We start from the raw sequence: 25,969 nt of genomic DNA on the forward strand, positions 1-25,969 counted from the left end.
CAGAATATTTCATTAGGTCTCAAATATTGCTGCCAAAGCAGCTGTATGGCAGTTGGCCAGATAAGCACCAGCATATAGGAACAAAAAATAGGCATAACTGAAAAAATCCTATATAGATCTAGTTAAAATAACTGATTTGTGTGTCCCCTTAGATTTCTTTCTCCTATGTGTGTAAGGAAAATAAACTTGATGATAGGGCCTTGTGGGGCTCTTGAGTGCCGTAATGCTCAATTTTACCTCTTGCACCATGGTTCCCATTATGGTGGGATGGTGCACCACGTGTATTGGGCTCTCTGTTGCTCTGTCACCAACACTGCCACAGTTCCACCCTGAACGTGATGCTTCTCCTGTAGGAGAGGATGTAAGGCTGTGTGAGGTTTCAGCACAGGATGTAAAGAACGTCCTTAGCCTTGCTGGGGATCAGCACCTGACTGAGCAAGTGCAACAAGCGGGGTGGGAAATGCTTGGTGACACTCTCAAAGTGACGTGCTTGACACTCCTGGGAAAAACTGGTCCTTTCACAAGATTTTGCAGCTGCTAGACATACTTAGCCTACATATCTGCTCTATCACTGTCCTGATGTAGAGGCCTGGTTTCCCTGTGCAACAGTGGTGCAGTTACAGCTATTATTAGTGCTGGAACTGGACCAACAGGACCTTCCCCTCTGCCCTGTGCTAGAACACTCCCTCACGTCCCGATTCCCTTGTGCACCATCCTTTCCCTTTTGCTGTCCTGACTACCGTGTTCCTATTGCTCTCCTCTCAAGGGGGTTCTGGCCCCGGGGGTGTCCGGGCAGCGGTCGCTGGGCAGATGCTGTGACAGCGATCAGACGCACCGGCCGCTCCAGAGGCACAAACTGCAGCTGGCGGGCGCTGCCCCGCTGCCTGTCGAGCTGCCAGGGCAGCAGGTGCGGCTCTCTGTGTCCACCCCGTCCCCCTCTCGCCCCACCTTCATGCCACAGCCCCGGGCTCGGCTCGGCCCGGGGAGCGGCCCGTGGGCCGGGGCTGCGCCGCCCGGCCCCACCTGCGCCCGGCGGCTTGAAAGGGGAAGGCGGGCGGGTGGCGGCTGCATCCCTCCCTTCCTCCCTCTCTTCCCTCCCACTTCCCGCACCGCCGCCTCTCAGTCGGGCCGTGCTCCGCCGGGACTCGCTGCAGGTGGGTGCCGGCACCGCGGCGGAGGGCGGGGGCGGCCGGCCCGGGAAGAGCCGGCTCGGCAGCACCTGGCTCGGCAGCACCTGCGGCCGGTGCTTCTCGGCCCGTCCCATCGGGCCAGGCTTCTCGGCTCCGCGGAGCGCTGCCCTGCTGCCGGCTGCCGTGTCCTGGCCGGCTGCCGTGTCCTGGCCGGCTGCAGTGCACGCAGGGCTCCTTTGGCCCCGCGGCGTGGCGGGGTCGGTGGGCTGCGGGCGGGGGCTGCCGGCCACGCTCCGGGTGAGCGCTGTAGGGCTGAGCTGATGGCACCTGAGCGCTGCCCGGCCGGGGAGATGGGGACAGGGACTCGGTCTGAATTCCCAGCTGTCGGCCTGGTCCCGGCTCTGCCCGGACGCCTGTGTGCAGCCCGGCTCGCTCCAGCGAGGCCGCTGACGGGCGCGAGTTCAGCATCTGCTTCAATGCGCAGGACCAGAGACTTGGCACAAAGACGCGTTCAGAGCGCTTTTGTGTAACTTGCTTCATCTTCCTTTAGAAGATTACATCTCAGGAATATCTTCGATCTCCTGTTCTGCCTCCTCTTCCTATGCAACCCTCTTCAACCTCTGTTTACAGCAGCTCAGCCAGGTCTCATTCTTCTGGCGTGCTCAGAGCCAAGAAGCTCTTTGGTTTGCTTGTGGGTTTCTTTTACAAGAGGGCGTCAATTGTTTCATTGAAGATAAGACTCACCCCTAGCTTCTCTACTCCTGTAACTCTGTCAAATGTGATCAGACTTGTCTGTCAGGACTTTATCAGTCCCCATAGCTTTCTCCACAAGATTTCACAACCTTCTGGGGTGTTTAATAACTTTTCTTTAAATGCGGTGCTTCTCTGCAGAAAGAAGCTGAAATGACAAGGCAGTAAATGGGAAGACTCATTTCCTCCTCTTGACTGCTTCTATAAGGATTAGTGGGTGCACCTGTGTCTTCTGAGTTTTTTCTCTGCCATCTGAAGAACTTATTTGAGTGTCATACAAACATAATTTCTTATTAAGACCAAATAGTTCTCTGCCCTGTCATGGGCTCTCACTTTGAGGTTTATGGCTCACATGACTACTTGGAAACAGCCCCAAGCTGTTCTTTCTCTTTCATCCAGGAATTACAAATAATGTTCTGACTTGTTTCCACACTGCAGACCTCAGACCACTCACAAGGGGCACAGTCTCACATCAGCTGCTTCTGTCTTGCAACCACGTTGTAAGCGAGGGAAAAAGGTTGTCTGGAAGAACTTGTTATTGCGGAGCACCCTGGTGTCACAAACCATCTCTGTTCCATTCAGAAGACAAACAGGAACCCTGTGGACATTGAATGGGGGAAATCTCACTTACTACCTAGACAGATTTATTGTATGAGGAGAGGTCAGGTGGGGAAGCAGATGTGTGGTGTCTGACACCATCCCTCAGCTCAAGATCTTGAAGATGTGTGTAGTTTCAAATACTGAGTCAAGCTGAGATCCAGATCTTTATTTGTTTTCTCAGTTGTTGTGAACCAATATTTCCTTTGCTGTCATAGTTCGCTGGCAGTGATCTATCATCTGGGAACCTCCTGCTAGCCCACCTGTTCCCACCTGTGGAACTTCCTCAATATAACTCTAATGAGACAGGAAGGATGTTGAAGATGGTCCAAAGTACCAAAAGTTAGGAACTGTTTGGGGGATACATCAATCTTTGTCTAAAACAGATGAGCCAGAGCACTTCTGGTGTTTTGTGACAGCGGCAGCACCAATGTGGTGAAAAGTATAAATCATTCTGATGCTGACCTGATCACTGCTGTGATTGTTCCCTTTGGCCCTTTGGGGATCTTGACTTCATTCTCTGTGTTTGCAGTGGGCTGCCATGAATATGTAGAAGGAAAAATGCTAGAAAGGTATGTTGTTTTGAGCAGACCATCTTTGCACTATTCAGTCTGTGTGCAAACAATATTTTAAAAAGCCCTCAGGGTTGTAGACTTCCAGGGGATGCTTATATTTGAAGGATTGTGGTTTTTCCTTTATAATTTTTTTCTATACTAAAATACTGATTCTAGTATTGGTGTACTGTGATATAGTGCTAATATGAATGTTTTAATGTAACTTACCCTGGTGACTCTGGTTAAGTCAGAGTCTGTAATAAACCAAAACCAGAGCACATAAGCCCACCAAGCACTGGGCTGGATATGATTGATGGTTAAACTTCCCTGTTTCAACCTGTGCTTTGTTTGTTTTGTACAGTACTGAATCCCCTAGGTTTTTACTAGGGATTCTCTTGGCAGCCCCTGCTTGTAGTGCAACATCCTCCTGCAGTGACAAAGTTGCTCTTGGAGCTGCATACCTACCTGGTTCAGAGTCTTGGCTTCGATAAATTAGGTGCAGCTAGGCTGGCTGTCATCAGCATGATGGTAGCTGATGGTCCTGGTTTTTCTGGATCATACTCAACAGATCAGGCACACTTCAGTATCTTATTCCAGGAAGAGTTTAGAGCATCCAAGTGAAGATATCTTTTGCTTTTGGTTTTCAGTTAGTTCTGCTGCTTTGTTAACTCCTGAGAAGTTTGCAGTGAAAACATTTCTTACTGTGGGCAAGAGCTGCATAGAGACTAGGATGCAAGAGGGGAAATAATTCAGCTCCTTGTATGTGGGCTTCCAGGTCCTGGGCAGGAAGTAAGTAATACAAAAAAGTGAGGGAGAGGTATAAATGGCAGCCCTTGCCTTTGAGCCTGTTCATAGCACTTTTTTTTGTGGGTTCTTTGCCTAGACTGCTTGCTGTCAGAGGTTTTAGTACTTTAGCCTAATAAAAGGCATCCAAATTAAATCAGAGCTGTAGCTGTTCACTTATTTCACTTAAGTTGATCGGTGTAATTTTCCATCAATACCAAAGCCATACCATGTCAAACACTTTAAACATTTTAAATCATGGGACAAATTTCAGCCCAGTAAGAGGTTTCTGAGGAGCATTTCTGAAGGCTGTGCTTTCTCTGCTCCCTTCCTGCTGCTTCACTTTTCAGTGCCAATGCATTGCTGTAGCTTTGAAAGCAATCTCCCAGCAGCTGGATGTGGACAGGTGTGCAGGGTAGACAGGTAGGGGGGATGCTGCTGCTTGCAGTGAAATCTTGCTTTCCCAGGTCTTGCTCTTACCGAGATGCCTGCTTTGCCCTGAACACTGTAGTGGTGAAACTTAAAACATTTGTGGTGTGGGCTTTTCTAACAGTTCCCTTGAACCCTTACTCTGGCTGCCAGTGTTAATTGTGATGTTAGGGGCATTGCTCTGTGTAAATCAGCCAGCTGGCATGGCACTGCCAAGCACTTGTCATGAAAACAGGGAAGGGTCTATTCTCTCTTTACAAACCTTCCTCTTGCAGTGACAGGGTTATTTTTGCAGTATTTATGTGATGTAGCCACTAGGACTTCCAGACCACAAACAAGGAGGTGGTTCTGTCTACTGTGCTCTCAGCCCTAGTGTGGATTCTGTCATTTACTTTTTGTCATTTACTGGATTTTACGCCTCTGACAAGGCACAAGTTGTGAATTTACCTTCTCAGAGAATCACATTCCCATGCCCAGGTGTTTGAAGGTTTCTGTTGAAGACTGCCTGTCTGCATCCTGCAGTAGCTGAGCTGAGTCTTGCTGCACTGGCCACAGCAGCTGCCCAGGCTGGGGGATCCTGCTGCAGAGCTCATGTACCAGCTTTTTTGTTCAGTGTTAGTAAGAGGTAAACCAGCAAGGTGAGCAGGTGGATTTTGAGCCTTCCCTCAACTGGGCCATTTAGCCCTTGTCTAGGTCTGGGACTTCCTTCCCCTTTGCTATCACAACCTGAAACTGCAACAATGACTAGTTGGTGGCACTAGAGGGACAGAGAGCCCTTGTGCCCTTCTTGCTGGTAGTTAGCCTTCATTATATTCCAATAGCACTAAAAATCAGGGATATGTCTGGTGTATCCAGCAAAGCTTTAGGGCTGGAGCTATGACCAGGATACCTGTCTGGGCACAGACAGAGCAGAGATTCTCTGGTGGTATTGAGCTGAAGTAGGAAAAAAGGTCTCTTCCTGCATCCTCTCACATCTTAGCAAGATTTGTAGCCTTCCTTGTTGCTTGGGCAGGGAGAAGAGGTTCCTGAGCCAGCACCTTTAGTGATTGCTCCTAATTTTTGGAAGAGATGAAACCACCAAGAGCAGTTTGCAAATCTCACTGCATCAGCACCTGCCCCTGACCTGAGGGCTGAGGTTGACATCTTACTTGTCGTTTGGATTTTGGTAGTCCCCAGAGGGGACTGGCTGAGCTGAGGGTCTCGGCAATGTCTGGCACGCAGGTCCATGGCAGAACACAGTCCTTGCTGAAAGTGGGTGGCAATTTTTTGCTTTAAATAACTATACCTTTTACCTGAACTATTTCTTCATCTTTTACTTGTTGCCCAATGAGAAAACACCCTACCCCACATATAAAACCTCTTCTGTTCTTCTTGGCATACTTCTGTGCATGTATGACCCACTAGGTGCCCCAGGACAAGCGTATGCCTGATTCTATCCTTGACTCCCTGCCATCCCAGAGTAGATCAGAAGTGCATGGCTGCCATCCTTCCCTTGCTTCCTGGAAGCAGCATGTGCTCCTGGATCTGCTGTAAATGTCGTAGCCAAGTGCTTTACCTTCCCTGGTGTTGGGCAAGGAAAGTTCCCTTTGGGCCTCTCAAGTAATCTGAGCGGCTTTGTGGGCTGTAGCTCTGTTGTGACCAGTACTTTGTCACAGCCTGTTTCCTGCTGTTAGAGAGGCAGGATGCTTACTTCCCTTGCAGAGCTTATGCTTTCTTCTCTCCAGCCCATTGCCTTTGCATTCTCCTGGAGCTCTTTTTCTGTGGGTTCAACTACCTTCTTGGTGTCTGTTAGCTTTTCTTGTGCTTCTTATCACACCTGCAGGCACAGCCACACAGTTGACCCTGGGTGGGAAGGGTGGGAGTCCAAGCACTAGCAGGAATTGTCTTTGAAATGGGAAGGTCCCAACCAGCAACTGCTCTGTTTCTCTCCCATGTCTGCACCTGTATGTGCTTCATTTTGCCAGAGAGAGACCTGCTGAAGGTAGCCTGAAGACTGTATTTAGCAGAATCTTGTCCATGCCTTCCTTTCCCACCTCTTAATTGATCAAGCACTAGTGGAGAGGCTGTCAGAAAATCTTGTACCAAATTCCACTCTACCACATCCCTGCAGCCCCACCAGGGCTTAGTGTGTGTGGGCCATCCAAAATCCACTTCCAATTGTTCCCACTGTAACTTCTTCCTCTTCCCACTGCTGCTTCCTAGCATGTCTGAACTGAGTTCTCAGAACACTACTCTGCTTCTGACTATTCCCAAACAATTATCACATAATTCTTCTCCCAAAATAATGCTAGGTGTGGGTGAGGCGCGTTCGCTTCCAGTGATGTAGCAACATCCCTTACACAACAGAAATCTTGGGTGTTTCACTAAACTGAAGAGGGGATGACGGCTTTAGGAGTGTGACTAAGGGGCGTCAGTGTGCCACAGGTGTTGCATGTCATCTCTGGGATTGCTTTCCGGGTTTGCCTTCTTCTAGTGGATGAGTATCCTGGCACCTGCTTTCCTTTCCCAGCCCTTCCCCCAGAGCCTCCCATGACTGATCCATACTGGAGCAGCTCTCTGTCCAGACCATTGCTGTACTCTCTGGGATTGCAACTCCTCTCAGTGGGTCCTGCTGTGACCTGGACTTGCTCCCGCCCTGTTTGTGCTGAGCAAGGTGCCTTGCCAGCCATGTGAGGGCCAAAGCCAGAGCACACCTCTTGGCATTTCCACCAAGCTCTGCAGGCCACCCAGTGAGCTTGCACAGACGTCAAGGGCTCAGAAAGAACCAGCTGTTCTGGCTGGACAGAAATAAAAATAAAATCCAACTGAGCTGGTTCTGTAGCGGTAAATAGGGGCTGAACTGCAAGTGTCCCTGCTGGTGCTGTGACCCAGCATAGCTCCTCCAGCCACTCACCCTTGGAAACGCTCTGCGAGTCAGTCTGACAGTTTTTGAGCCTGAGGAGCATAGAGAAGAGGTTTTCAGGAAAACTCCCCTGATATCTTACTTTGGTTGTTGCGATATTTTTTGTGGGTTTGTTTCTGTTGTTTTTTGGGTTTTTTTTAGGGCAAGGCAGAGTGGATGGGGATGGTTGTTCCCCAGTGAAGAACTCCTGACTGCTCTCCTTTCCCAGCTCATGAGTCCTGGCTTGCAGCTACAATTGCGACTGTTAGGTGCTGGGTGCATGTCAGAGATGCTACATTAATGGCGTGTTTGTCTCCTTGCAGTGATGAAGATGATGAAGGTGCTACCGTGCCCTGCTGCTCTTCTTTTCCTAGTGACTGCATTCACTGTGGAGCCATCTCACTGTGCCAAGGTGCTGATCATGCCCACCATAGTCTTTGACAGCCACCTGCGAGTCTTCATGCGTGTGGCAGAGGCACTGACTGACCGGGGCCATGACCCTGTGCTGCTTCTTCACGAAGGTCGGGATGTGGAAACCTCCCTGCCCGGCTTCCGCGTGCAGAGGTACTGGGGTACCTTCAGCACAGAGAGCGCAGATGCCTGGGTGCAGGAGAAGATAAAGCGTGTCTTTCAAGGGAAGATGACCTCTCTGGAGGTGTTTTCATTTTTGGAGAAGTACCTGGAAAACTGTGACTTGGTACTGGGAAATTCTACCCTTCTGCAGAAACTCCGCTGGGAGCACTTTGACCTGCTTTTGGTGGACCCCAATGAGATGTGTGGATTTATCCTGGCCCACATCCTACACATCAAATATGCTGTGATTTCCACTGGTTTCTGGTTCCCAGCAGAAATTGGTGCCACCTCCCCCATTGCCTATGTCCCTGAATTCAATTCCCTGATGACAGACAGAATGGGCTTTTTTGGTAGGACTTGGAATCTCCTAGTCTACATAATCACTCGTGTGGCTACAAAACTGGTCATCCTGCCCAAGTTTGAACGTCTCATGGAGAAGCATAGGGTGGAGCCCAAGACATCCATGTTGGACCTTGTTCATGGAACTAGTCTTTTCTTCCTCTGTAATGATGTGGTGTTGGACTTTCCCCGTCCAACACTCCCACATGTCATTTTCACAGGGGGGATCCTTGCTGAGCCTGCAAAGCCCCTTCCAGTGGTAAGTGCAAGAAAACTTTGATCTATGTTTGCACATCAACTGGGGAAGCTACTAAATACAGATCTTCTTTGGAAGAACCTTGTAAAAGTTCTGAAGTGTCTGGAAAGCTGCTGTGTTTTGGTGCTTGTGGGTGCATTGGCGAGACAGAGAACACTGAAGTCTGCCGGGCTGCAGGGAGGATGTAGAATTAAGTGGTCTGCTCTGAAGTGGGGTTTGGCCTTACTGTCCATGTAGAATGGTGTGTGGAATTCCTAAGATGGAAGTGTTGCCCCTGGGACTTGATAATGAATAGTTTGTTTGCTCCTATGCTAAAGTGGAAATGGGAAGAACAGTTAATCTTCCTTGTTTCATCACTGATCTGTTAATCCAGAATTTCCTCCTTCACCCTATTTCTCACAGAGCATTTCTGCCCTTCGGCTTGTAGTCTTAAGAAACCACAGGGGAGAGCTTGTTCCTTCATTAAATTCAGTGCAGAATCCCAAAATGTAGAAAAATGAAGGGTATCATCCCCTTTTTCTCAGGGTTCAGTCCTGACAGGTCCTCTCAAGGCTTTGTCCAGCCTATGCCACACTAATCTGCACTAAATTCAGAAGGACATGCTCCTAAAGCCTCTGGCTGAAGACAGTATTGGAACAGAGTAGGACTTGTCTCACCACTTTCACAAACATTGAGGGGAAATAAACCTGGATTATAAAACTTGGGCAGTCAAGTGGCTGGTGGCTTGACTAAGGTCTGAAATGGAGATAAGAGTTCAATTCTCAAATTATTAGAGGCCTGTCAAGATCCCTGATGGCAACTTTAACTGATGCTGTGGATGCCAATATGTTTGGGTTAAAAAAAAAGGAGATCAAATGCCTTAAAAAGCAGCTCTCCAGATGTGTCTGACTGCACATGAGCCTTGCCCACATGGCACAGCCTGCAGGTAATGAAACACACGTAGGGTGCTCCGAAAGCTGTGTCAGAGGGTGGCTGCCTCACAGCTCTTGCAAAACTCTGGCTCGGTCCAACCTGGCCACGTACACACCTGCCTTATAAAGAAGGGAGTTGTTTGCTACGGCATTACTCATGTGCTTCACAGCTTCCAGAACAGATCCCAGGTCACCAAAGAAAAGAATGATGGAGATAAGTCCAGAGCCCTGCAGTAGGTGGTGGCTGTCATGCCAGCAGGTAGGCATGTCTGTGTCCACATCATGGGATGCCAGCAGGAGAGAGGGCCTCTGGTGTAACCTTAAAGAATGTCCCGTCTGAAATTTAATTAAGTGTTTATTTCCTCCTATTTGAAACGCTATGATTTTGATTGCTTCTAATTAGGACTTGGTTAAATATAGAGAGAAAGTGAGAAGATTTGGTGGTCAACCATGCCTCCCTGGCAACTTCAATGCTGTTTCTGAAAGTTAAATGTCATGGCCCAATTGTAATGGATGACATAGTCATCTGGTTTAGGAGTCATCATACTTTTATTTAGAAAAGGAAAACCAGTACTTTCTCTTCTGTAGCAGTTTCAGTGGTTGTACTGCTCAAAGGATGTGAAACTCAAAAGAATGGAGAAACCAAAATATCTCTGTTGCAAACTTTTTGATTCTTGGATTGTTTTAGGGCACTCTAAGCATTTCTGAAAAGATAGACTTGAGTCTCTGAAGCATACAACAAAGGAGAGATATCCCCAGAGAGTAACACTGAGATATGCTTTGTAACTCTTCCATGCTTTGATCCCCTAACTTTTAGACTACAATTAATATTCGGAATTAATCACTTTAGTTTTCTCTTTTAATAAGAGGGTTTTAAAATTTTTTTATTAATATTCTCCTACATGTTTATTTTATGAAGTATCTATATCAAAGATATATTTTTATTAAACTTCCCTAAAATGCTCCAGACTGGGATACATGGGAAACTTGAAGTAGGGCAGAATTCATAATGAGCAACAGACTCAGCCCAGCCTGGAATACGAGGGAATAGTCCATGTTTGCTTCACAGATTTCTTCTCCCTACTACCTTCTGGCCTTGGTTAAAAAAAGTACAGACTCTCTTCTAGATACAGACTTGTTTATGGAACATTACAGGTTGCCTCTAAATGAAGGACAAATAATTGTGGGTTTTACTGGATCTGTAGCTACCTCTCCGTCGAGTGATCAAAAACTAAATCTGCTGTCTGCAAGTAGCTATCAAGGATGGGTAGAAGCCTTCTGTCAAGATGGCAAGACCTTATGGCACCAGGAGCCTTTGACATTGGAGAGTTTGTAGGAACTCTCCAGAAAGTTGTTCCTGACTGTGTGATGTTTTGTCTCTTGTATCAGCCTATGTCTGGAGACCCTGACAGGCCTCCTATCTTAGTGGTAATGGGAAAATAGCCTTCCTCTTTTTACTCTAATTTCCTTCTCTGCCCTGACTGTTCCTATGTGGCTAGTCTGTTTCCAGAACTTTTCTTGTCAAAGAGTAATGATCTTACTCCAGTGCAGGAGATAATGCTATGAAATGCAGGTTTTGGACATGACCCTGCAAACTCCCAAGAACAGCAGGTGCACAAGTAATTTCTACCTGGCTGGGTGCAAAAATCACAGTGGTTTTAGAGTTCATTGCATGGTGAAAGCTGTGTAGCTTTGTGCTCTGGGTGGATTTGGCTTCATCTCCTCTGTGGACAGCTTTCTACTGACAGAGGCAAGAGTGGGAAGGGCCTTTCTGCAGCAGTACTTCAAGGCAGCTCTGTGTGTTTTGCCCACAGGGTCTGCGTCTCTGGGTGGAAGCAGCAGAGGCAGGAGTCGTTGTTGTCTCCTTTGGCATTGGGATCCGAGCTCTTCCAAGCGATTTGGTGGAGAAGATGGCTGGTGCATTTGCTCGCCTCCCGCAAAGGGTGGTGTGGAGGTGAGAAGGGAATGGGATTAATTTTCACTTGAATTAAATGAAAAACAATGTTGAAGGGTGGTTCATTTCAAACCACAGAATCTGCTTTCTGTCTCTTGATCTGATTGAATTTATTATTGTTCTCTGTGTGTTTCTCTTCTCCTTTTTTCCCTTCCTCTGTCTCCTCCCACAGATATTTTGGTCAGAAGCCAAGAAACCTGGGTGAGAATACGCTGATGATGGGGTGGCTGCCCCAGAATGACCTGCTAGGTAAGGCTGGGTTCTGTGTATGTGTGTGCCGCTAGCAACACCCCTGGAGTTTGGCCCAAACCACAGCAAAGGCACATAGGGATAGCAGCACCTGTGTGGATCTTAACTCTGTTGCTTCTTGTGTGTCCGATCTGTACAAAACATGGTCCTCATCTAACACCTACATGAAGCTGCTTGGCTCCTTATCTCCCTTCTCCTCCAGGGTCTACTCAGCAATTTTGGGCTGCCAAAAGCCAGTTGTATTCCCCAAGGGCAGCATCCACTCTGCTCAGCCTGCCTGTTTTTCCTTAAACATACACCAACTTTGTGTGTTGAGGAGCCCCCTGTTAGCCCTGTTGCAACATGGAAGGGATTGACTTGCCACTATTTCTTTACCTGCAGGCCACCCCAATGTGAAAGCTTTTGTCAGCCACTGTGGGATGAATGGTGTATTTGAGGCAATTTATCACGGTGTGCCAGTGGTGGGATTTCCTTTCTATGGGGACCAGTTTGACATCATGACCAGAGTGCAGGCGAAGGGCATGGGTATCCTCATGGACTGGAGCAGAGTAAAAGAAGAGGAGCTTCACCAGGCTGTCATCACAGTCATCTCTGACCCCAGGTGAGGCACCTGGAAGCATCAAGCTCTTCCTTGGTGCAGACAATGTGTAGGGACCAGTGTGTCTTTGTGTTGACTCCTACACCTCCTGTGATGGCTTCTGTACCAAGCTCAGTTGCAGGCTTTGCTCAGCTGACCAGATGTGTCAGTGCCTCAAAATCCTCTAGATGCAGTTCAGGAGGAGATACTCCAGCATTTGCTGCTAAGGAGTGTGATTTAGTCCTGTTTGACTGACTGTAATGTTCTTAGAAAGTTTTCTGAGATACTGGGGAACAGATCTCTTCTCTTAATGCCAGCCTGTCATCAGGGAGAGTGAGATCACATTCTCCCATTGGGACCTCTGTGAACTTGTCTAAAAAACTTTCTGTAGAAACAGAGAGGGAACAGCAGGTATTGTTCCATCTGCTCCTTCTGTCAATCACATACTCTTCTTTTTCCTAGAACTGAAGCAGGAACAGAAAAGTGGTACAGGGCTCCTGTTTTCTAACAGGACATGTGCAACTGCTGGTTTTTGAAATGCTCTTTGAGAGCTTGATTTTTATAATATTTTGTATTTCTTACTATTAAGAGGTGTTGCAATTTGATACCTGGAAGGGTTTGGCCACTCCTCAAGTGTGTAACTTTTGCTTGATGCTGGGTGAGGTCTTAGGGTGCAAAATCCCCTCAGAAAGCATGTACACATGAACTCACTGAACAGGTGCTTTGCAAGTCAAACTGTCAGTGTTGTTAACAAAACATAAAGTAAAATACACTCTGTCTTGTGCCTTCATGGCTGGCAAGTGCCATCAGAGTGGCTTTCAGAAGAAGAATTGAAGAACTTTGCCCTTCTCTCATGGTATTATTTGGGACTTGAAAGCATCACTGGATGTCTCAGGCAAATTCTCAGATATGAAGTTTCTGTCAAAAGGTAAATGTCTTGTCATCTTCCCTTGCAGCTATAGAAAAGCAGCCCAGCACATCTCAGCTCTGCACCTGGACAGACCAATGCATGCTCTCAACAGGACAGTGTATTGGCTGGAGTACATCCTTCGTCACAATGGGGCACCCTACCTTCGCCCGGCTGTCTACGACCTCTCCTTGTATGAGTACTTCTGCCTGGACATACTGGCTCTTCTCCTGCTGTGTCTGGCCGGCATTGGATTTGTTCTCTACAAATCTGTGGTGTGGTGCAGAAGGAAGAGGGCCAGCCCTGTGTATCAGAATGGCAATTGCATGAAAGGCCACTTCACAGATGAGAAAAAACTGCAGTAGTGGCCAGTGTGTTCCAGGGCATATCCCATCACTGTGAAATGAACTGCTGCTGTGCCAAGAAATGTATGGCATGCAGGCACAGAGAGAGGTGAAAGATCCGCAGGTCTGGATGAGAAGAGAGTGGGGAGGGAGGAGTATTGCAAAGGCCTGTGTCTACACCTCTGTGTATAGCACCTGTGGGCGGGGGGGTGAATTCAGGCGTGGGTGGGAGCACTTGGCCAGGACGCTGGGAATGGGGCATAGGTAGGTAGACTTCCAGGGAGGAGTGCAAGTTGTTCCTTTTGTATTGCACATTGGTTTATATGCTGGTGTTGCTCTTCTGTTTTTTTGGATCATGGAGGCTCTGGATATAGGAACAGCATTTCATGTGCAGCAGACACCATTTCTCCTCTCCCTTGTTACTAAGAGCCTCAGGAGTCAGGATACCCTTACGTGCAGATGAGAACCTGAAGCAGAGCTGTGGACAAGGAAGGGCACTGAAAATATCATCTACAAGAGAGAAAAATTGGTCTGTCTTAAGTTCTGTGGATAAATATTGTTCTTTCTGCTTCAGTCAACACTCTGCAATCCTGTTTGTGTTTGAGCTAAATTATTATTTTTTAAAATAAACTTATATTCTTTCTCCTGTGTGGCAGTTCTCTGGTCTTGGTTTAATGTGAACCTGTGCTTCTTGTAAAAGGAAATGGTTCAAGCAAGATTAAAGTGCTTTTTCCTTCTCATTACTGCTGCTATGGTCTCCACATACCTCCGTTAGCAATTTTTGGCCTTTCTGCAGCATTTTATGCATGCCTTCCCTCCTCTGCCTTCATGCGGCACACACCCGTGCCCATAGCATCTCCAAACCTCTGATGAAAGAAAAATCTGGAACAGCTGCAAGTGGCAGGGCCACAGGAGCAGCAGCCAATAGCTCAGAGAGCTGGTCATAGGAAGTGGGCCATACACATTTATAGAAGCAGTAAGCTCTGCTCATTTCGACATGAACAGGCAGTGCTATTGCCCCCCTGGGCCATGGTATGGAGTGATACCAAATGTGTTTTTACTCACACTGGACTCTAAGGTGAACCTAACTGGAGTGACGCTGCCCACAGCGTCATCCAATGGTCCCACAGCCAGTACCCCACACTGAGGAGCAAGGGCTCTGCTCCATGCTCCCACTGGGGCCACTGCAGTGCCAGCAGGAGTTGGAGAGTCACCTCACTGCCACAGCTGCCCTTGCTGGTGGTTTTAGGCTCTGCTCTTGCTTGCTTTTCCATGTGTTTTTTTTTCCCAGATGAAAGATGTGTTTCTACTGTACCTTGTGAAGCAATAGTTTGGTTGGGCTGCACTAGGTTGGAATAGTGCCTGGCTCTGATGTGGAGAGTCTGCTGAAGCCAGGCAGTGCTGTCTTCCCTCCCCAGTCCTCAGCTTGCAGAGGGGCTAAGGTGAGGGTGACTTTGGATGACCCATCAACCTTGCTCTATAGCAGCACTTCGTGACTTAATGCTCTCTGACCTGAGGCTGTGGACCCTAATAGCCCTAGTGGCAGGAAGAGGGAGCAAGGTGCTAAAAGATATTAGAGGGGAAATGTGCATTGTAGATAAGCAATAGGAACACTGTCTACCTGACACCTTTCTGTCTGCAAGTTGAAATTAAGGGGTTGATGGGATTTGGGGTTTATTTTTAGATAGAAAAGATATTTCCACAAATTTTCAGCATTCCTGCTTGTTTCCAGTTGCACTGTGTTGACCTTGTTGTCATCTCCAGATGAGTTTGGACAAGGTGGTGGAGGTGGGGCATTTTGTCATCTCTGAGGTGGAAGGAGATCATTACTGCTGCCTACATGAGAGTTTGGATGTTTAGATTAGGTTGAATATAGCAAGAGAATTGGCATGCTTGCAGCTTGGTGACAATGTTGGATTGTTTTGAACTTGAAGGAAAAAGAAGCAGAGGACAAACACATCATGTTTGCAAACTGGTGCATCAATGGAGGCACCCTGGCCTGATGAGGACAGAGACCTGTACATTGCTTTGTTTGCAAGCAAAGGAGGAAACGGAAGTACTTGAGGCCCAAGAGCCTGTGTGGACTTACAAAAATGTGAGCCTATTTTCCTATGCTTCAGCCTTGCTATTCACAATTTCAGAAAGAAGTTCAAGCAAGCACCACAACCAGCATTAGCATATTGTCTCCTATCAGATATGTTCTAAACTTCTTGAACTTCTCATGGCTGCTTTCATTCCCAAAAGTATTGCAGAGTTAGGATGCATGTCTATCCAGGGAGTCAAGATATATACAGTCTGTTAAAAAGTGATTCCACAATTTGGTGACAATTATTTCTAATGGATTAAAGCACTAACCTGCCCAAGGACCCTGTGAGTAAGAAGTGGACATTCAAAAAGCACCCCTGAAGTAAAGAGTCTTCCCTGGGAAAAGCTGTGTATCAGCTTAGAAACCATCAGAAGCCATTCTGTAAGTTATAAGGTGCTTTTGTAGAAGTATTTGAATATGCTCATTAAATATGAAGGCTCCTCTAGCTTTTCCAGCTTTATTTCTGTCCTCTGTAAATCTTCTCCTAATCAACACATAACTTTCTCTCTTTACTTTTCTCCTTGTTATTCCTTCAGTATTGAATACAGAAGAAAAGTATAACATGGCATTAAGCTAGTTATTAAGTTAAATTAGGACTAATGAGCAGCCTGTCACACACATTAAAAGCCATGGTGGAGGAAGGGATGTAGGTGAGCTTTATCCTTCATGCAGCTCTACCTTCAGCTTGGCGCCTGATCTCAGGGCACGGTGCCTGCAGTTACTAAATGCTCTCCCTGTCATAGGTACTGAGGCAGGCACGCAGGGCTGTGGTGTAACTTGGGAAATTAAAAAATTGAAACTGGGGTTTATGAGGCAGCAGGCAGGGAGCAAGCTCTCTTTTTGCCTTTTCTTTTTTCCCCTCAAGGAAAAGTAGGACATGAGTCAGTACTTTGCAGAAGACTGAAGAAGCCTCACCCAAGAGCTGCAAGCCCAGCTGAGCTGTGCACAGGGCAAAGCTGTCTTCTGCCCCTCTGTCCTGTTCCTGTCAGGGCAGGGGCATCATGGGCGGGGTGCAGCAGCACCTGCAGGATGCAGCAACACCCCCGTCTCGCTGCTGTGTGCGGATCTCCCTGCAAGGGCCCAGAGCACGGCGGGGAGGTGTTCGGGGCACGCTTGAGCCAGCTTTTCAGGTTCACCCGGCCCCACAGCTCCTCACAAAACTACTCTGCGTGAGGCACGGCAGCCCTGTGATTGGGAGCCATCCTGGCTTGGAAACACCCTAGGTTTGCAAATGAACGTGTTTTCCAGGTGATGGCTGCGCAGCTCTGCCCAAAGCCTGGGCTGGGGGCAGCTGCTGTGCTGGGAGCTGCTCCTGGTTGGGAGGAGGGAAGGGGAGAGGCCACACGCTCGCATGGCTCCTGCTGTGAGCGCTCAGCCCAGTGCCGGCAGCTGCAGCATCGCTGGGGCACACAGCGGGGCCTGGCACTGCCTCGGAGCCTGCTCCCCTCAGGGACTTTGTGACCAGCTCGGAAACTCCTGCTGCTCCAGCCCCAGGGTTGGCTCTGGAAAGGTCCCCGCACACCCCTGGCAGCATCTCCATGGGATAATCTGGCTGTGGGCTCCCGAACAGCCACATCCATTCCCCATCTGGTTTTTCCAGCCTAGTAAGGCGGCGGCACCAGACTGTGTCAACAAAATTTGGCTAATAAAGAGGAGCCGTCTCCCTCTGCAGGTGAGTGTGAGATCGCGCCATCATAGCAGAAGAAAGCGTAGAGAGGACGATTTTTTTCTTACCCACCGTTTAATAACAGTAAACAAAGAGCACTTCTATGGCACGACCCCCTTCCCTTTGCCATGGCTCAGCCCCAGCCTCTCATCTCTGCCTGTGGGTATCTCCCTCATGGCCCCCATGCACCTCTCTGATGCTCCTGAGAGTGTGGGCAATGCTTTTCTCTGATGCTTCAGGTTACAAATATTTCCCACATAGGAAGGCAGCAAGCCAAGCTCTGCGAGCCCCCGGTCCCCAGCCGTGGCCATTTGCCATTGAGAGCACTGATGGAGCAAGCCAGTCGCTAAGTGCCCACCAGGGCCTTCTGAGGGCTGTGTCATGGCAAATGGAACTGCACAGCAAGCCCTGAAGGCAGTGCAGTGGAAAGAAGCTTTCTCCCAGGTACTCAGACAAGGTATGATCTCAAAACCAGAAATGCCCATGGTACCACCCAAGCTGTGCTTTTGGAAGGGCTTCCCAAATCCTTGCAAAACCAAGCAGAGATTACACACCAGGCAGGAGCTGGACACTATGCCTTTCAGGACAGCTGAGGGCAGCCAATCACTCCAAATAGCTGCTGTCTCAGGATATGGAAAGCTCCTCCCTTCTCTCTCAGCCTCTTCCCTCTTTTTCAGGGACTGCTGCTAAGATGCTTCTCCCTCTCCAGCTGAGCTCATTTACCCCCATCAGGACCACTCTACCAGCTGCTGTAAAAGACTCTGGGTGAGATGCAGCTGGAACCAGCTGTTTTTCAGGTTCTTACATCTACTCTCTGTGGTGTCTATAGTAGGAATGGCTGTGTATCAATGTTTTTAATGAAAACTTTTGAATTATTATTTAGTAATATATCTGTGCTAGCACCATGGTAGTAGTGCTGCTGATTAACCTCATCCTGTCTCCTTTGAATTCAGTTATAAGAGATTCTATAAGGCAAGTTCTTCCAAAATCAAACCATGTGCTGATGTAAAACTCAGCTATTTTAGTAAAGAGCTTTGCAAAGTTGAGTTTTCTTCTGTTATTTGCAATCCTTGAAAACCAGAAGGATCCTGCTTTATTGTGAAGAGATAAGTGTGGTTATAGTCATATGCAGAACCATACCTCTGTACTTCAAAGGAATTAGGTTTTGAGAAATCCAAGATAACAAGGAAAGCTGCAGGAGTTATTGAAAACAGAATGGTACGGTTCACAAGGGCAATGCAGCCCCGCATAGCTAATGTTTGCTTTTAGAAAAGTACATTGATAAATGGAAAAATAATATCCAAACCATTATTGAAAACAACACAGATTAGCCTGTGTATCTTACTGGGGAAAAAAGAAAAATAAACAACATTACACATTCTGCAAATAGTAAACTCTGTGTTATAATGCCAACAGGGTTCAACAGATGCTTTGAATGGTGTTGAACCTCAGTGCCCTTCCTGCAAAGCTTTGGGTCATCTATCAGTTCAGGCAATGGTAATGCTGGAATTTGGGCTCTAGGCAGGGAAATATTAAAGGCTATGTCCCGAGTCCACCAAGGATCTACATGGACTGCTATTAAGAACAGTCTTTTTAAAAGCAAAACTAACTGAGAAGAAGAGTTGAATGGTTAATTTTCATTAAAACTAAGCAGGTAAGAAGCTGAGGGCTGTGGCAAGAATAAAAGACAAAACTAATAAAAGCTGATCTTAAAAACCCTGCCTGTTGTTTGGGTTACAAAGTGGGGAGGAGCTGAAGAAACAACTGCAGACCTTTTGGGCAGCACAGAGACATCTTTCAAAGTTGTGTGTTTGGATTACATCCCATCCACCTTTCTCCAGGACTGCCCAGTAGCAAAAGGAGTCAGCACCTATACTGTAAGAAGAGGTTGTGTCTGATCAGGGAAGTTGCACTACAGTAAGTTTTGTGACAAATCAATTGAAAAAACCCCAAATGCTGAACAAAGGCTTGAGGACTCTTCTCCTTGCAGGTCATACCTTGCTAACCAAGGAGTCCTCTAACTGTATCAGTTCAGAGCTGGGTAAAGGCATGTGGGTCCTCATTATCAGGACTTTCCAAAAGTGTTTCAAAAGGGGCTCTGCAAAAAGAGTCAAGTAACGGGTGGTGGCAATCCAAGCTTTACTGGTGATCAAATTGATCTCAAGGCAGAAGCAAGTAGAATGCATGCTCACTAGTTGAGTTTTGTTAAAAGGCAGAAACAAGCACTTTCTTCTAGGGTTAGAGGAATAGCATTTTAGTCCCATTTCTGTAGCCAGGGGGTTCTACAAAGCCCAGTGCTGAGCTTTGGTTATGTGCTCTCAGTGTCACCTGGGATTTGCAAATTTACCTGGATTCTGCAGTCTTGATAAACTTCAACCAGAGGAAAGAGGGGATGTTTTGTGCGTGTCTGGTGTTGGTGTAACTTCTGCTAACTATGACAGCAGATGATTAAACTGGGGACTGGAGCACAAGAATGATTAAGTGGAGAGCGGTCAACATAAAGATCTTGGCAAAATCTGGCTGTGAATGATCCTGGGGCAATTTTGCTTAGTTTAGCAAAGCAGAAGATGCTTTGTATTTTTGAGAATGCAGAGTGGAGAGCTCTTACACACCATGACCAGTGTAGGCAACAGCTCACACTGGCAATTTTGTCAATGCAATAATTGTTATTGTGCTGTGGTTATCTTACTCTTATTTAAGGCACAGGACTAATTCTGGTTGAGAAATACTGAATGTTTGTACAAAATCTCTCTCTAATAAACACTTCAGAAAGCACAAATAGGTATGTGCATGCATGCCTATGGGTGTTCTTAAACTCAGCCTGAGCTTTGAGACTTCTGTGATAAAGGCATAGCTGATTGGGTTGTTCAAAGGACACCTTTGATCTTAATCAGAAGTCCTTCAGTGAGACTTTTGTACATGCATTGGTTCAAGAACTTGTTAGTTAAGATAGTCTCCACCTCTAAATTTTCAGCTGTGAAAACAGACACCAAATTAAATTAGAAGATTCTCTGCTAATCTCAGGTTTTCTGGAGTCTCTATGTGTATCCAACTATTGTTGTCTGAACAAAGCTTGAAGACATAGCAACTCCAGGCAAAAGCCCAGATGCCCACTCAACGTAGTTGTTTTAATCAATGTTTCCAAACACCAGTGGGCCTACTTACAGGCTTTAGAGAACAAAAGGGTTTGTAAATGATAGGGTATCAACAAAAGAGCTCCTAAGAAGTGATTTGCATAATGGATGTTTTACATGGGATTTGTAATCCTGAGCTTAGAGTTGATAGCATTATCGTGAAGGGTCATTGCAGATTATGACATCTTTGGGTTAATAGCTCCTGATGTCAACACCATTTCGTTTAACCCTTAGGATGTTTAACTCTTAGTCCCTTTCATATTTTTTATTCAAAGATCTTTCAAAGTGGTAACAACTAGGTCAGAGATCAAGAAATAACTTGGCCACTAGTACGGACTCCAAGTGGTCCCTTCTTAGAGGTCTCATATTCCCATCCAGGGCACCTGCTTTGGGTTTTTTCATGCTTGGAAAACACTTGCATGGCAGAGGCAAGGCAAACACATCCAGAACACATCTGTGTTCCCCAGAAGGCATCTTTAAAATATATCCATGAAGGGACAATACTTTGTCTTCCTCTATGCAAAATTGTTCTTAAATGCCCAAATTTCATGATCATCATACACATCCTTGAAAAGGACCATGCCCAAACACTGTACAGTGAAGGTCTGATAGAGATACAAGGGCTGCTGATTATGGCTGTATCCTGCCAGGCTACAAAGAAGAGATGCTATTGCTGAGCTGTGTCTCTTAATGGCCTCTAATCAAACATCATGCAGGGAGATACAAGGAAGGATTGTTTCCTCTGATACTGTGTGGTTGTTAAACCCCAAACTATTTGTACCAGCCTGCTTGGGTGACTCTTGCAAGGCAGTGAAGTTCATCTGAGGCTGGGGAAGCAGAAGGAAGACCGATGGACTGCTTGCAAATAGCAGGGCATCCTCTCTTCCTCCTGGGCCTGAGGACATGTTTCACCAGGGCAGGACAGCTAACACCTCCAGAGTCAGGAAGAAGCACAGCAAACCTCCTCCCTGCTCTTGTTTTTGGGTCTTTGTTCAGGAGGTGATGTCTCCCTGCACTTTTGCAGTGTTTTCTCCTCTCTAATGGCCAAAGATCTGAGAGTCCCTTGGTGGAGACCTTGGTGTCACGGGCTGTGGTGGCTGGGGCCAGAGGGTGCCCTGTGCTAGCAGACCTGTGAGGCATTGAGCCTCAGGTCCAGGCATGCTCACAATTACCCAGCACTGGGGTGGGGTCTCCCACAGCTTTTCCTGCAGCTCTGGTTGCTGGTTTATCCCTGTATTCTCTTATATCTCCAAAGGAATGCACCTCTGCCATGGTGACTGGGAGAAAGGGTTATAGCTAAACTTTACAAAGCAAGGCAGTGAAGGCAAATTGCTAAATCTGAACAGGTCATAGTCCTCCCTGAGTCAGTGTCTCCTGTCTACCTCCTGACTGAAGCTCTTTGTCTCTGACACTTGCATTGCAACTCTTCCTCTCCTTGTAACAAGTGATGCCCACTGCCTGGGTTTTACCCAAGCCAGCTCTTAATAATTTTCTGCAGACTGGTTTTTATGAAGCTTCAATCTATGCAAAATTGTGTGTTCTTGTGTGCTTGAGGCTTTGGTTTTCAAACAGCTGTGTTATTTTTTGTCTTGCGTTACTTGCTGTTGCCCTTTCTAAACAAAAGCTCATCAGAGCTGCCCACATGTGAAGTGCCAGAAAATGTAAATAATATAATATAATATAAATGTAAATAATATCTCATTTTGTATCAGCAAACCCCTAGCTTTTCTATCTAGAGGTTGTCATAGGATATTTTGGTTTGGAAGGGACCCAAACATCACCCAGTCTCAACACCCCTGAAATGAGTTGGTACATATTTAACTAAGTCAGCTTGATGAGGGCCCCATTCAGCCTTGAATGTTTTGAGACACAGGACATCTACCATCTCTGGGCAATTTGTTCCACTGTTTCACCACTTGTGTGGGCATAAGTTTTGTGTTAGCTGAGTGTAAGCCTAATAGCTCAGGGTAACTCCTCCAGCAGTTTCTGTCAAGCTCTTTGCTGCAATATGTGTTAAAACCAGGCTGCTCCCCAAAGTCAGGGAATCAATCAAGGGAGGTTTGTTTCCTTATCCTTACCATTTCTTCTTACCTATTAACCTAATTAAAACAAACGGAGATATGTGTAAAATCATGCCTTACCTGCCATTCCACTTCTATTGGTGCCAAAGGAGTTAAAAGATAATTTGATCGAGGTGGCCCCTGGGAGGGCCCATATATGAAGGTATATTCTCTGCAGTCAAGAGTGTCATATGGAATCAGGTCATTGTCCTAAGTTTTGATGAAAGCTTGCAGTGCTTGTGCAAGGAGATCCCTCCATGTGTTTCACTGCTCTGATGTGTAAATCACAAGTAACAATCACAGGCAGTACAACAAGCTGATTTGGAGGTGGTTATGTGCAATAGCCTTGTATCGTGGCCAAAAAAACTCTCTGTCCTCTGCACTGTGGGGGATGGCAGTGTAACTCAGACCAGAAAGGTGCAGCTTGGGTGAGACTGACTCTGTATGTACTCTTGTCCTGCAAGAGTCTCATATTTAAGGCAAATCTGAACTGGCATATCATACCTATAACTAATTTTTAATTTTATTTTTTTTTTAAATCAGCAGCTCTGCCTCGTTTCCCTGTCCCCACCTGTGTGGATCAGGCAGGTAGTTGGTGGCAGTACAGTGACAGTCAGCTAGCCAACAGGCAATTGAAGATTTTAGTGGCCACATTACCTCTGACCCACACGGCTATAATATTTTGCCCTGTTGTAGTTATTGAAGCTCATGTCTTGACTCCTGCTGTGTACCCACTATGTTTAAGTCCTACAGACTTCTCTGTGTCATCTTTTTTGTGTCAATTGCTATGGAAGTGGTGAGGCTAGGAAGCTGTGAATGCTTGTTCTTTATCTTTCCTAAAGCTTTGGTTTGTTAATTTGCAGTATTCTTAGAAAAGAAGTTACGCATTCTGTCTTTCTATAAACCACTTCCTGGACTTTGGATTGTACCAGCATTTGGCATGTTGTTACTCATTCTGAATGGTACCTGGAGTCTTTCACAAATATCTTTATGCTCTCAAGTCTTGACAGAAGGCAAATGTGCTACCTACCACAAAAGTAGTCTATTTGTTGTTTACTGTCCTGTTACAGGAAACTTTTTTCAAGACTTGAGATACAAAATGTGATTTTGTGCAAAAATCACTTCTCTTGTACTCTTGACCACAGGGCAAATAAGAGTGTAGCTGATGCTCAGTCACCATATCAGAAACTAGTTCTCTCTCCACGCATCAGTGAAAAAGTGAATCTTTACCAGAAAACTGAAGCTCTTGTTGAAAATAGCAATTTAAGCTTTTAGTGAGAATTTAATCTATTTAGGGCTACTTCAAAGAAGAATTATTTCTGGAATTCTGTAGAAGCAATCTAATGGGACCCAGCTCTCCATAAGGATCCACAATGTTATTTCATGGTCCTCACAAAATTTTCTTTTCTTTTGAGGTCCTACCTAGCCATTTTGGGCTCAAAATAAAGGCATGAAGGCTTCTGTTCCATAGGGTCTCTGTCTCCTTCCCACTCAGTTGGAAGACAGAAGAATGAAGTGCTCCCCTCCCATTGATTCAGGACTGCAGCCCTGATGTTCCTGCTCTGTGTGAAGTGTTGCTGGGCCTCCACTTCCTCACCTGCAGTGGCTGAGCTTTGTGCAATTCACTGTGATGTGTGAAAATAAGCTCATCTCTTTATTTACAAGTCACTCTGAAGTCTACATTGCATGTCAGCTTCTAAAATGTTCTGAGTCCAACAGTGCTTCTGACCAGGCATTGGACATGGCAGCTCTCTGTGTGCTAATCCACCCAGATCCAGGAGTGCAGACAGATGTATTTGACAGTGGGGAGAAAAGATGATAACAAGAATGTCACAACTGCATCTGGATTGTGCAGGTGAGGTTTCACTATGTGACAAAGCCTGCCTTATTAAGCAAGAAATGTGTCTCAGCAGGGATGAGGCTCTTGGCATCCTCTATCTGCTTCTGTTCTTTACATGTGTTGTTCTTGTTCCCATCTGCCAAGGAGACAGCCGGGGAGGGCTGCCAGCTGCCTGCTCAGGTGGTACCAAAGAGCTGCAGTCCTGAGCTACTTCTGTAACTGTACATTCCATCACCTAAGAGATGGATGGACAGACCTGCCCTAGGAGAGGCATTGTTCTTGTTCATGTGGCATGAAACAGTTTCAAAAGGAAAACTTTGCTGAACCTATAACTACATTAGGAATAAGAAATTATGTCAATATCAGGAAGTTTTCTACTCAGCTAATCCAACTCATCCTTGCATCTCTCAACAAGTATTTAAAGGTCTTTTCTTTTCTTGTATGGCATCTTACATAAAGAAGGCCTTGCTCAACAGTTGCTAAAACACAGGTGAAACAAGCAGATATTTTGTACTTGTAGTGCCTCAAACAGCTAAAAACTGCACTCTGTCTAAGAACAGTGAATCTACAGACAATATGCAGGCAAAGAAGTCAGCAGCAGTGAGACCAGTGTCAAGAGCATGGAGAGGGATACATTTATAAGGTTCCCAATATGGCTTTGCTGCTAAATAGTGAGACTGAACATCGACTTGTATGCATTAGAAGTGCAAAAGGTTTGTATTGTTGTGCTGCCTCTTCTCTGCTCTTACCCTTGGCTTTATTGGTGGTTGTACCTGTTCTTGTGGCATACAGAAACCCTTGCAACAGATTAAAGTTTTCTTCAGCATGTACCTAATATTCTGCCAGGTTATGTTACTGCCCAAAGTAGGCAATGAAAGATGAAAGACAAGTGACCTAGGAATGGAGACTGCACAATCCCTGCCTGCAGGCCTTTGGAAGGGGAAGGGCCTCCTTGGAGCTGGAAATACTAAAGTGAGAGCTGTGCAAGGTATAGTGGGAGCTCATGCTATGCAGAGGGCATTTTCCCTGTGTGGGGTATGGTAAAACCACTGCTGCTGACATGTGTAAGCTGAACTTTCCACAGATACATGCAAGTGTTCTGCAAAATGGGAAGTGCAAGTCAGGGGTGGTACAAAAATCACCAAGGGATTTTAATTCCTACATGTCAAATTTGTTTCTGATTTTCTCATACTACTGCATTGCCAAAACCAGAGACAATTGTGGATGCCCAAACCCTAGAAGAGTTCAAGGCCTGGCTGGATAAGGCTTTGTGTAGGTTGGTGTGGTGCAAGATGTCCCTCCCCATGACAGAGGGGTTGGAACCAGGTTATCTTTAAGGTCAGTTTCAACTCAAACCATTCTACAATCCTATGAAATGTCTCACCCAGGTAAATGTTCACCTGTTTGAAGAGGCAGCATTTAAGCAGATGACTTGTGTGCAGGTGCAGTGATGCCTGCATGAGGCAAACCCTCCTAAGTCTGTGAGCTTTGTAGGGTTTAGCTGTTGCATGTGTGTAAAGACATGACACTTGGGAGAGACACCACCATGAGTGAAGTGACCGGGGGTGTAATGAGATATGCTGCATTCAGGGGTCTTTGTGCTGGAGCCATTTTCAGCTACAGGAATTTAAGTGGGAGATTACCTAGATGCTTCAGCCCATGGTGAAGAAGGCACAATACCTAACCGCAGTCAGGGTAAGGGAATTTCTGCCTGCTGCTGGTCACAGCGTTGGAATCACCTTGCCCAACTGCTGAGGAACGAGCTGGGCTGGATGGGGAACGCGAGGACCTCCCGCTCAGCCTTGCTGGGTGACCGGAGCCTCCCCCTCCTTACCCAGCACAAGGAACGGGAGGCTCCGGTCTCCCTGTCGGACCGGGCGGCTCCCAGTCCCGCCCCCGCCGCGGTGCAATGCTGGGGCGGAGCGCATTCCCGGGGCTATATCCACCGG

The 25,969-nt window shown here is 46.6% G+C and overlaps 1 protein-coding gene across 1 annotated transcript; it reads left to right on the forward strand.

Moving 5' to 3' along the window:
- Window positions 1-1,079: 1,079 nt before the first annotated feature.
- Window positions 1,080-13,974, forward strand: LOC107206597 (2-hydroxyacylsphingosine 1-beta-galactosyltransferase-like). Its single transcript, XM_015632491.2, has 6 exons — window positions 1,080-1,154; window positions 7,448-8,295; window positions 11,018-11,157; window positions 11,330-11,406; window positions 11,788-12,007; window positions 12,940-13,974. Exons 2-6 carry the CDS (start codon window positions 7,450-7,452, stop codon window positions 13,253-13,255), a joined length of 1,599 nt encoding a protein of 532 aa, XP_015487977.1. The 5' UTR covers window positions 1,080-1,154; window positions 7,448-7,449; the 3' UTR covers window positions 13,256-13,974.
- Window positions 13,975-25,969: the final 11,995 nt, after the last annotated feature.

Source organism: Parus major, chromosome 6, assembly GCF_001522545.3.
Source record: "Parus major isolate Abel chromosome 6, Parus_major1.1, whole genome shotgun sequence".
Classification (NCBI taxonomy): Eukaryota; Metazoa; Chordata; class Aves; order Passeriformes; family Paridae; genus Parus; species Parus major.

Bases quoted from the DNA above. Each gene is read 5' to 3' on its own strand.
- LOC107206597 (XM_015632491.2), top strand. From the start codon at position 7,450: ATGAAGATGATGAAGGTGCTACCGTGCCCTGCTGCTCTTCTTTTCCTA. The intron at 8,296-11,017 runs GTAAGTGCAAGA...TTTTGCCCACAG, and splicing joins CTGCAAAGCCCCTTCCAGTG to GGTCTGCGTCTCTGGGTGGA. The intron at 12,008-12,939 runs GTGAGGCACCTG...CTTCCCTTGCAG, and splicing joins ACAGTCATCTCTGACCCCAG to CTATAGAAAAGCAGCCCAGC.